A 12,682-nucleotide genomic window follows, 5' to 3' on the forward strand; every position below is an offset into this window, starting at 1 on the left:
AAAAAAAAAAAAAAAAGTTTAGAATGTTGTTGTTAGGTGCCCTAAAGTAGGTTCTGATTCATAGCAACCCTATGCACAATAGAATCAAACACTGTCTGGTTCTGTCCAGCCTCAAAATTGCTGTTATGTTACAGTCCACTGTGTCAATCCATCTCATTGGTGATCTTCCTCTTTTTCACTGACCCTCCACTTTACCAAGTGTCTCCAGGGACTGGTCCCTCCTGACCATATATTCAAAGTACGAGAAACAAAGTTTTGTCATTCTTGCTTCTAAGGAGCATTCTGACTGTACGACTTCCAAGACAGTTTGTTCATTCTTCTGGCAGTCCATGGTAATTTCAGTATTCTTCACCAATACCATAATTCAAATGCATGGATTCTTCTCTGGTCCTTCTAATTCATTATCCAGCTTTCATATGAATATGAAGCTATTTAAAGTACTTTGACTTGGGTCAGGTGTACATTTGTCCTCAAACTGACTTCTTTACTCTTTAACACTTGGAAAAAGGTCTTTTGCAGCAGATTTGCCTAATGCAATACATCTTTTGATTCTTTACTGCTGCTTCCCTGAGTGTTGATTGTAGATCCAAGCAAAATGAAGTCTTGGCAATCTCCATCTTCTGTTTATCATGATGCTCTTTATTGGTCTACTTGTGAGGATTTTCATTTTTTTTATATTGAGGGGCAATTCATACTAAAAGCTGTAGTCTTTGATCTTCATCAGTAAGTATTTCAAGTTCTCTTGCTTCCAGCAAGCAAGGTTGTGTCATCTGCATATCTAAGTTTGCTAATGAGTCTTTCTCCAATTCTGATGTCACATAATCCAGTTTCTCAGATTATTTGCTCAGCACACAGATTGAATAAATATGATGAAAGGATACATCCTTGGCACATACCTTTCCTGATTTTAAACCATTCAGTATCCCCTTAGGAGTTCTGGTGGCATGGTGGATTACACGTTGGATTTACCAGCTGCTCCACAGAAGAAAGAAGAGGTTTACTACACCAGTAAAGATTTACAGCTGCGGAAACAAGGTTGCTATGAGTTGAAACAGATTCAACAGCACACGGTGACTGCTACCACAAGTATTACCATCACAACTAGTAACAAAACTTCTCTTTGTTAGAACAACTGCCTCTCCTGGTCTATGTACCAGGGGGACTTATTTGGGCTGATATTGAGCTTCTTCATCATCTCTTCCCACAGATATAGTCAATTTGATTCCTGTAGATTTCATCTGATGAGATCCACATTTTAAATTACCTTTTATGTTGTTGAGAAAGGTATTTGCAATGATGTAAAATTGTATCATGGGATCTCTAGCATCATTATTATCACCAAGCTCGTATTTCCTAATTATCAGTCCCTCCTTTTTATTTCCAACTTTTGCATTCTAATCATCAATAATTAGCAATGCATCTTGATTGGATGTTTGATCAATTTCAGACTGAAGAAGTTGATAGAATTCTTCAATATCACCATCATTGACTTTAGTGGCTGGTGCATTAATTTGAATAATAGTGGTATTAATTGGTCTTCCTTGTAGTCTTATGGATATTTTCCTATCACAGACATCATTGCACTTCAAGATAGATGCTGAAATGCTCTTTTTGACAATGAATGTTACGTCATTATTCAATTTGTTGCTCCTGGCATAGTCAACCTATGATTGTGTGATTCAAAATGGCCAATATTGGTCCATTTCATGCCTAAGATAGTGATCCATATACATTGATGAATTCCAATTTTCCTAGATTCATACTTCCTACATTCCACATTGATTATTAATGGATGTTTGCAGCTGTTCCTTCTCATTTTGTGTTGCGTCCCATCAACAAATGAAGGTCCCTTTAAAGGCTTTGCTCCATCCATGTCAGTAAAGCCAACTCTATTTTGAGGAGGCAGCTCTTCTTCCCCAGTCATATTTTGAGTGCCTTACAATCTGAGGGCTCATCTTCTGGCACTGTATCAGATTCAGAAGTGGTCTGCCTCTCCATCATGGGTATCCCTACTGGTATTTAAAATACCAGCAGCATAGTTTCTATTATAACAGCAACACATAAGCAACTACAGTCAGACAAATAGACAAGTGGCAGTGTTTACAATAGCAGTAGCAACAACAACAAAAAAATAAAGAACCTAAAACCTTGCATATCTGTAAATGATGAGCCCTTTATAGATTAAATTATAAAACTTTATGTAACATGAAAAAAGTCAAAACAACAGACATATCTTGTCTAGTTGCTAGGTTGTTAGATGTTGTTGAGGTAGTTCTGACCCATAGCCACCCTATGCACAACAGAACAAAACACCACCGGGTCATACACCATCCTCACAATGGCTGCTACGTTTGAGCCTATTGTTGCTGCCACTGTGCCAATCCATCTTGCTGGGGGTCACGCTCTTTTTCACTGACCCTCCACTTTACGTTGAATGATGTCCCTCTCCAAGAACTGGTCCCTTCTGATAATATGCCCAAAGTATGAGCAATGAAATCTGGCCATCTTGGCTTCTAAGGAGCATTCAGACTGTACTTCTTCCAACACAGATTTATTTGTTCTTCTGGCAGTCCATGTTCTTCTCTAGCACCATAACTCAAATGCATCAATTCTTCTATGGTCCTCTTTATTCACTGTCCAACTTTCACATGCATATGAAGCTACAGAAAATACCATGACTTGGATCAGGCACATTTCAGCCTTCACACTGACATCTTTGCTCTTAAACACTCCAAGGAGGTCTTGTGCAGGAGATTTGCCCATTACAATGTGTCATTTGATTTCTTGACTGCTGCTTCCATGCGTGTTGATGGTGGATCCAAGTAAAATTAAGTCCTTGGAAATTTCAAAAATTTCTCCATTTATCATGATGTTATTGGTCCAGCGGTGAGTTTTGTTTTGTTTTACATTAAGGTACATCAGGAAGCATTTCAATCCTCTTCACTTTCAGCAAGCAAGGTTGTATTTTCTGCATATTACAAATTGTTAATGAGCCTTCCTCCAATCCTGATGCCACATTCTTCATATTCTGGAACTATTTTCTCAGCATACATATTGAATAAGTTTGATAAAAGAATACAACTCTGGCACACACCTTTCCTGATTTTAAACCATTCAATATCCCGTTGTTCTGTTCTACTTGGTCTGTGTACAGGTTCCTCATGAGCACAATAAAGTGTTCCAGAATACTTATTCTCCATAATGTTGTCCATAACTTGTCAAGATACACACAGTCAAAAGCCTTTGCATAGTCAATAAAGCACGGTAAACATCTTTCTGGTATACTTTGCTTTCAGCCAAGATCCATCAGCAATTATATACCTTATTCCACGTCCATGTCTGAATCCAGCTTGAACCTCTGCAGTTCCTTCTCAACATACTGTTGCAGCCATTTTTGAATTATCTTTACCAAACTTTTACTTGCATTTGATATTAATGATATTGTCTAGTGGTTTTCACATTCTGTTGGACTGGGCACAAATTTAGACCTATTTTAATCAGTTAGCCAGGTAGCTGTCTTCCAAATTTCTTGGAATAGATGAGTGAGTGCCTCCATTGCTGCATCAATTTGTTGTAATATTTCAATTTGTATTCTATCAATTCCCAGAGCCTTGTTCTTTGCCAATGCCTTCAGTGCACCTTGGACTTCTTCCTTTAGTACCACTGGTTCTTGATCTTGAAATGATTGCACATTGGCCATTTCTTTTTGGTGCAGTAAGTATGTATTTCTCCCATCTCCCTTTGATATTTTTTAGCATCATTCAATATTTTGTCCAAAGAATCCTTTATCAGATTCAAAATTGCTAATATCATTGTTTCAGCTCACTAATGTCTAGGATGTCAGTCTTTATGCATTCACTATCATTTTTGACAACTTCCAGTTTTCCTAGATTCAGACTTGGTGCATTCTATGTTCCAATTATTAACAGATGTTTACAAATGAAGGTCCTGAAAGCTTAACTCCATTCTTTTCATCATGGTCAACTCTGCTTTGAGGAGGCATTCCCCAGTCGTATTTTGACTGCCTTCCAACCTGAGGGGCTCATCTTTTTGCACTTTTATCTGACAATATTCTGGTGCTATTCATCATTTTTCAATACTCAGTATTCTGGTGCTGACACTGCTATTCATAAGGTTTTCAGTGGCTAAACATTCGAAAGAAGTCCATCTCTCCTTCTTCTGAATCCGCTTTACTCTGGAAGCTCAGCTGAAACTTGTTCACCATTGGTGACCCTGCTGGCATGCAAAATACTGGTAGAATAGCTTCCATCATCGCAGCAACATACAAGCCATCACAGTTCGACAAGGTTACAGATGATTGGTAGATGTTGTTTAGGGGAAACTCAATATTTAATATTCTTCCAATCAAAATTCCAAAAGTTGTGTGTTTGTATGTGTAACTTGAAAATCGGATTCTAACATTTATGGAGAAGTACAATGAGCTGGAACCGACTCAAAGGCACTTCACAACAACAACAAACAATGAACTAAGAATAACCATGACATTCCATAATAAGAAAGGTAAGATGGGAGAGTTTTCTCTACTAGGATGATAAATGTACAAGAATATTCATCATAACTAAACTAGAAACTACCTAAATGCTCATCAACACTAAAATTGATAAATAAACTGTGATTTATTCACAAAATGTAATATTGAATAGCAAGAAGAATGAGCAATCATTAACTGCATGCAATAATAACATGGATGGCATCCATAATTTTGAATGAGCAAAGTCACAGAAGTAGTACTCAGCTGTTCAAGCACTTTACACATATCAATGCATCTAATCCTCTGAACAACTTTATTATTTGTTTCTTTCCTTCACATAGACCCGTGTCTTTGTTGGGGATCAGATAGGTCTTCTACAGAGGGTGTTACAAAGGTGTTTCAGATGTGTCCTGGCCTCCCCTGTACAGGAGGTGAGGCAGACATTACTCAGTGCAGGATTTGGCAGCCACTACCAAGGTGTGGCACTGTAGGATCCAGTCCTCAAGCATTGGACTTCAAACCACAAGGTCAGCAGTTCAAGCCCTCCTGCTTCTCCTCATAGGGTCGCTATGAGTCAGAACTAACTTGATGGCACTTAAAAACAACATAATCATCAAGGTTTTGATCATGGTTCAATGGAGTCCTGGTGTGGCATTGTAGGATAAGACCTGAACTGCTATCTACAAGGTCAGCAGTTCAAATCCACCAGCAGCTCCTCGGAAATCTTATACAGGATCACTATGAGTCTGAATGGACTTGACGGTACTTATAAGAACAACTCAAGGTTTTTGGAGTTCTAGTGTGGTGCTTTAGGATAAGCACTGGACTTCTAACCACAAGTTCAGCGGTTCAAACCCACCAGCCACTCCCTGGAAACCCTGATGAGGGTTGCTATGAGTTGTAACCAACTCAATGGCACTTAACAACATCAAGGTTTTAGGTGCAGTCAAGAAAGCAAATGACTTATTGCATTAGATAAATCTGCTGCAAAAGATAAAGTGTTAAAGAGCAAAGATGTTGCTCTGAGGACTAAGGTGCACCTGACACAAGCCATGGTATTTTCAATATCATATAGGCATGTTCTGGTATGGAGCTGTAGGATCAGAACTGGGCTGTGAATCACAAGGTCGGCAGTTGAAACCCACCAGCTGCTCCTGGGAAAGCCATACAGGGTCTCTATGAGTTGAAATTGACTCCACAGCACTTAACAACAGCATATGCATGTGAAAGTTGAACAGCGAATAAGGAAGACTGTAGAAGAATCTATGCATTTGAATTATAGTGCTGGCAAAGAATATTGAAAGTGCCATGGACTTCCAGAAGAGCAAACAACTCTTTCTTGGAAGAAGTACAGTCAGAATGCTCCTTAAAGTGAGGGTGGAGAGACTTCATCTCTTGTACTTTGGATATGTTGTCAGGAAGAACCAGTCCCTGGAGAAAGACATCATGCTTGGCAAAGTGGAGAGTCAGGGGAAAAAAAAAAAAAAAAAAAAAAAGGAAGTCCCCTGTTGCTATAATAGAAATACCACAAGTGAATTGTTAACAACCAGAAATTTAGTCTGTCACAGTTTAGGAGGCTAGAAGTCCAAATTTAGGTTGTCTGTTCTTGGCAAAGGCCTTCTCTTTGCCACCTCTGGGGAAAGGCCCTTGTGTCCTTTCAATATCTGTAGGCCAAGTGTTCCTTGGAGCTCTCTATATATCTCCTATATATTTTCTCCTAGATCTAGGAGCTTCGGTTACAGTGTAGGGACCCCAGGTCCAAAGGATACACTTTTCTATCTTGGTGGAAGTAGCTCAGCTCTGAGCTCAGCTCACTTCTCTCTTCTTTTACATCTCAAAAGAGATTGAATCTAGATATAACCTAATCCTGTAGCTTGCATCTGACCCATTAACATTATAAAAGTGAAGATTTACAACACAGGATGATTACATCAGATCAAGGTTTATCATATCAAATCACATCATGGAGTTGACTGTATTTTATCAAATCTCATCATGGTAGTGATAACTACATCTTGATTGCTAAACCACTGAGAATTCTGGTCCAACAAAGTTGATACAGAACCTTAACTATCCCCAACTAGATGGATTGAACAATAGGTTCAAACACAACAACAATTGTGAGGATGTCGAGGAACTAGACAGTGTTTCATTCTGTTGTGCATGCATAGTGTTACTATGAGTCAGAATAGACTTGATGGCATTTAACAACAAAAACAGTCTTCACAACAGCACTTTTATTAGCTTCATTTTGCAAATGAGGAAACAGAAGCACAGAGAGGTTAAAAAACTTGTCCAAGATCACAGAAACAGGAGGTGGCAGAGCTGGGACTCAAACCTAGCATCTCTGCATCTGATGGTGGTGGTGGTTATGTGACACCAAGTCTGTTCTGACTCATGGCAACCCTGTATAGGGTTTCCGAGATGTAAATCTTTACGGGAGCAAAAAGTCTCATCTAAGAACTGATTACTCCAACAACTCTGGGAAGCAGGTATTAATCCTGTTTTATAGCTGAGGAAAGTGAGGCTCAGAACTAAAATAAGCACATATTTATTTAGCACCTTTAACGTGACAGAGACTATATTAGATGATTTAGGTATGAGGGAGGACCCATGTATGTTCAAAGCTTGTCTGCTAGCTAAATCCAATAGCTCCTTGGAAAGAATCAAGAGTGGGTGGGCTATAAGTATAAATTTCATCTAAGCTCCTAGATGAATGAGAGAAATTTCTGATAAAGAGGAGGAGAAGGGAGAACAGGAGACTGACTTTTATTTTCTTTCTCTTTTCCTCCTCCAACTACCCCTATATCTTATATATTCCAAAACCTACATTTTCCTGTATCCCTTGAGCAATGACTCCTCTTCTCACTAACCCAGAGTCCAGACCTTCTCTAGCATTGCTGTTGCATGCCATCGAGTCAGTTCTGACTCATAACGACCCTGTATAAGGTTTCTGAGGCAGTAAATCTTTATGGGAGCAGAAAGCCTCATATTTCTCCCATAGAACAACTGGCAGATTCGATCTGCTGACCTTGCAATCAACAACTAAACACATAACCCACTAAGCTACCAGGGCTCCTCCTCTAGCATTAACATGGTGGAATCTGAGTCAGCTGATCCTAGAGCTGTCTGGGTTCCACATCTACAGCTGCCTTATCTCCACATCCTTGGGCTGGAAGCACCTTGCTCCACAACTGTCCCCTGTTATCTATGGGTGATAGTTTACTCTAGTTTTCAAAAAATATTTACAGGTTTTGTTCACTTCTCCTTTGCCCCAACCCCCTTTTTTTTTTTTTTAATTTCAAAGTGAACACGACACTAATAGGCTGTTTCTCAAATCTCCAGAAGAGCAAAAGGGTCCATATGTGCCAAGGCGGCAATTCAGAAAACATGACACCTAGCCTTTCCCAAGTCAGTTAGGTATAGACTTCTTGACTAATACTGAGCAGTGTGTACACAGCACCTATCTGCTGAGAGATGATGCCAGGAATCATCACCTTATTTTACCCAGGCACTATCAGTCACAACCAATTTACAGACACTTCACTGAGATCACCAAAAGGACATATTCTAGGCTACCACTGAACAGCTCCAAACTAGAAACCTCAAAAGGAGCCCTGGTGGTGCAGTGGTTAAGTGTTAGGCTGCTAACCAAAACGTCAGCAGTAAGAATCTACCAGGCACTCTGTAGGAGAACTATGAGGCAATCTGTTTCCATAAAGATCAAAAGCCTTGCAAACCCTATGAAGGAGTTCTACTCTGTCCTTCAGGGTCACTATGAGTCCAAATCAGCTCAATGGTAGTGGTAGTGGTTTTTAAAACCTCAAATTCCAAACAAGAAATGTTCCAAATAAGCTCTAGACAAGAAAGGAAAAGTTTCGAGTCAAAGATCCTGCTAATTATTTGTTATGTGCCGTAGAGTTGGTTCCAACTCAGTGACCCTGTATAGGGTTTCCAAGGAGCAACTGGTGAGTTTGAACCACTGATCTTGTGGTTCAAACTGACCTTGAGGTCCAGTGCTTTATCCCACGGTGCCATATCAGGACTCCTAACCTTCATTCATTCCCTCCCCCCCCCCCTTTTATGTATTTCTTTGTCTGTCTCTCTCTTCTTTCACCACCAGTTTAGACATTAGCCTTTTGTCCTACAGCTATTTCATCTAGTTGCATAAGTATTTCAACTTCCAAGTCAAAGTACCCACTTCTATACCCACTCTACCACCACCACCTTGAAGCCCACACAAGCAAACCCCACTTACAGCCCCTTCTCTGTTGCAGCCTGCTGTTGCTGCTGCTGCCGCTGCTGTGTGGAATCCAGATCTTCCGAAGCCTGGTTTGGGTGAGCTCACCCATCTCTTGGGACATCTTAGGTGTTGTAGTTAATGATACCACTAGACTCAAAATGCCTGTCCTCACTTCCTAACTTCTGTTGCTGTGACCACAGAAGCAGGTAGACAGGGCTAGCATGGGGAGTGCACCGAGTTTCTGTGCCCCTCTCCTTTTTCCTCTAGTCCTACCCTGCCTCTGCTCCTGTATGTAATAGTGGGGGCTTGGATGTAGGAGCCAGAGGTTGGGAAGAGGTCAGTGAAAGCCTTTGAACTCTAAGGGCTATGTACATAGGAGATAAATTAGAGCCCAACACAGAAGGCAGCCAGCAAGACAATCCTGGTCAGGCCAGTTGCTTCCCTCCAATGAAAAGAGGACTAGTAGAGTATGCAAATAAAAGACCAAAGATCATGTGCTTACATCCTATGTGGGGTAGGGAGGCAAAGGTGAAGGAGGCAGGTCTCAGTGACTTTTGCAGCTTTGAAATAAAAAGTAGGCCCAAGAAGAATGTCAAGTTTCAATCCAGAACCAGAGGTCAAAATCAGAAACGCAAAGTTCCCCAGTAGAAACACACAAACAGAAAGTCCCACCAAAATGCAAAGTTTAAAGCTAGCAATAAAATGCCTGAACTCAAAGTGGAAGTCTTACTGCTTCGCTCATCACCTATCCCACTCCCCCAAATGAAAACAGCATTGCAGCTCTTGTTTTCTCCTGGACTCTGCTCCTTCTCTGTGGCAGGGTCTCTCTCTCCTAAAATGTGCTGCCTGGACACTCGGAGAGATGGGCACTATCTGATATCTTTCTACTCTCTCCAGCCAGGGCCAGAATAAACCTGACACCTGAGAAGTAGAGTAAGTGTACCCATTCCTGCTTATAAAGACTCTAGGCATCTGCCCTAGGATGCCCTAGGGAGAAAGGCATCATGATCTGATCCAGCACTTGACTAAACTTCTTTGTGCCAAGTCTTGAAGATGGAGGTTTAGAGTGGAAGGTGCAGCAGGGAATGTGTAAGGAGCAAGGAGCAATGGCCTCAGTGTCAGACAAGTTCATTGGCCAGAGTCAACCCACCCAGATTCTCCCCTTCAACCATTTTGAGGCTTTTGTGTGTAGAATACATGCAATACAGCTTGCCTGGAAGACATACAAGTATGGTTTTATTTCATTCTTTTCCAATTTTCCCACCCCCTGATGAACCTCCTCCAATTGGCTGCCAAGGAGGTCAACTTTGCACTGAATTGGGCTACAACGGGGGTTGAAATCACTGATCCTTGCCTTCTAATGTTCTCAGATCCATTCTGCTTTTTCAGAAGTTCCTTAAAATACATTCTCAGCACCCCAGTCTACACAAGGGTTAGATTCCTTCTAACTATTATGTATAAATCATGCCAGACTTTCAATACACTCTGGATCCCATGTATCTAAATTAACCTGCCAAGCCAGTGGATCACAGTAGTTAAGACCAATGAGCTCCAGAGCCATACTGTCGTTGTTTTGTGCCATTGAGTTGATTCTGATTCTACTCCACTATATGACAGAGTAGAGCTTCCCATAGTGTTTCCTATGCTGTGATATTTACAGAACAGACTACCAGGTCTTTTCTTCTACAAAGCTGCTAGTGGGTTGGCACCCAGCTGCTTAACATTCATACCACCAGGACTCCTTATCTGAGTGGAATCCTACCTCTGTCCCTTGCTGGCTGAGACCAGGACAAAAGACCAGTTTTCAGAGCCTCCATTTTTTTCATCTGGAACATGGGAATGATAAAAAATACCTCCCTTCTTCGGGTTATTGAAGATTCACAGTGTTAATATGGACATGTAAAGCAACCTGGTAAATGCTCAATATGTTGTTGTTGTTAGGTGCCATTGAGTCGGTACCGACATTGCCCGATCCTGGGCCAACCTCACAATCGTTGCTACACCTGAGCCCATTGCTGTTACCACTGGGCCAATCCATCTAATTGGGGGTCTTCTCCTTTTTCTTTGACCCTCCACTTTTCCAAACATGATATCCTTCTCCAGTGACTGGTTCCCCCTGATAATATGTCCAAAGTATGAGAGACAAAGTCTGGCCATCCTGACTTCGAAGGAGCACTCTGGCTGTACTTCTAATGCAGATTTATTTGTTCTTTTGGTACACTCTTCCAACACCATAACTGAAATGCATCAATTCTTCTATGGTCTTCCTTATTCACTGTCCAACGTTTGCATGCATATCAGGTTATTTAAAATACTATGGCTTGGATCAGGCACACGTAAGTTCACAGACTGACATCTTTGCTCTTGAACATTTTAAAGAGGTCTGTGTAGCAGATTTGCAAATGCAACACGTCATTTGATTTCAGCTGAAATGGACTGGTATTGGCCATTTTGAATCTGAAAACCACATGGTTTACTATGCCAGGAATGACAAATTAAAGAGGAATGGTGTTGCATTCATTGTCAAAAAGAGCATATCCAGATCAGTCATGAAATACAATGCTGTCTGTGATAGGATAATATCCATGCGACTACAGGGAAGACCAGTTAATACCACTATTATTCAAATTTACACACCAATCACTAAAGACAGTAAGGATGAAATAGAAGAATTCTACCAACATCTTCAATCAGAAATTGATCAAACATGCAATCAAGATGTATTGATCATTATCAGTGATTGGAATGCAAATGTTGGGAGAAAAGAGGAAGCATCAGTAGTTGGAAAATATGGCCTTGGCGATAGAAATGATTCTGAAGAACGCATGATAGAATTCTGCATTTCAAATTCCTTCTTTAGACAGCATAAGAGATGACTACACACATGGACCTCGTCAGGTGGAATACATAGAAATCAAATTTACTACATCTGTGGAAAGAGATGATGGAAAAGCTCCATATCATCAGTCAAAACAAGGTCAGGGGCAGAATGTGGAAAAGACCATCAATTGCTCATATGCAAATTCAAACTGAAGCTGAAGAAAATGAAAACAAGTTCACGAGAGCCAAATTACGACCTTGAGTATATCCCACCTGAATTTAGAGATCATCTGAAGAACAGATTTGATACATTAAACACTAAAGACCAAAGACCAGAAGAGTTGTGGGATGGCATCAAGAACATCATACAGGTAAAAAGCAAAAAGTCATTAAGAAGACAAGAAAGAAGGAAAAGGTCAAAATGGATGTCAGAAGAGACACTGAAACTTGTTCTCCAGCATAGAGATGCTAAATCAAATGGAAGAAATGAGGAGGTCCAAGAGCTGAACAGAAAATTTCAAAGATCAGCTCGAGAAGATAAAGCCAAATATCATAACAAAATGTGCAAAGATCTGGAATCAGAAAACCAAAAAGGAAGAACATGCTCAGCATTTCTCAAGCTGGGGGAACTGAAGAAAAAATTCAAGCCTCGACTTTTGTTATTGAAGGATTCTCTGGGCAAATTATCGAATGATGCAGAAAGCATCAAAAGATGGAAGGACCCACTTGACCTGGCTTCAATGACTGGATAATCAGAGCTCAACTAGGAGAAGAAAGAAGAGGAAAAAAAGAGTAATCTAATACAATTTGATGAACTTGACCTACACCTGTGGATGCAGTAGCTCAAAAGAGGGAACAAATCTTTACAGCAAGGATCATTCCCACCCCCTCCATACACAGAGTAGACAGGTATGGGCAACTTGGACATTGGCTACCCAAAATGGAGGGGGTGGGGGTGGCTACAAAGGCAAGAAGTGACTTTCAATAGGGAACCTAGATCCAGAGGGTGTGGAGGAAGGTAGAATCTCCACTGAGTAGTATCCAATCTGTCTGGGTGAGGCTGATGAAAGGAAATGTGGATAGGTCTCTTGTGATACAATAGTGAATAATTGTTATCAGGACTGATT

At 40.6% G+C, this 12,682-nt stretch overlaps 1 protein-coding gene across 2 annotated transcripts in view; it reads right to left on the reverse strand.

Annotated features, from left to right (window-relative positions):
• The window catches only part of PFKFB1 (6-phosphofructo-2-kinase/fructose-2,6-biphosphatase 1), a 122,053-nt gene extending 113,136 nt beyond the window's left edge, over nucleotides 1–8,917 (reverse strand). For both annotated transcript variants that reach the window (XM_006875259.1, XM_006875260.1), the window contains exon 1: nucleotides 8,751–8,917. In XM_006875259.1, coding sequence (XP_006875321.1) covers nucleotides 8,751–8,856 — 106 coding nt within the window. In that variant the 5' untranslated portion in view covers nucleotides 8,857–8,917. The remainder of the gene's footprint in view (nucleotides 1–8,750) is intronic.
• Nucleotides 8,918–12,682: the final 3,765 nt, after the last annotated feature.

This window comes from Chrysochloris asiatica, unplaced genomic scaffold (genome assembly GCF_000296735.1).
Source record: "Chrysochloris asiatica unplaced genomic scaffold, ChrAsi1.0 scaffold00315, whole genome shotgun sequence".
Lineage (NCBI taxonomy): Eukaryota > Metazoa > Chordata > Mammalia > Afrosoricida > Chrysochloridae > Chrysochloris > Chrysochloris asiatica.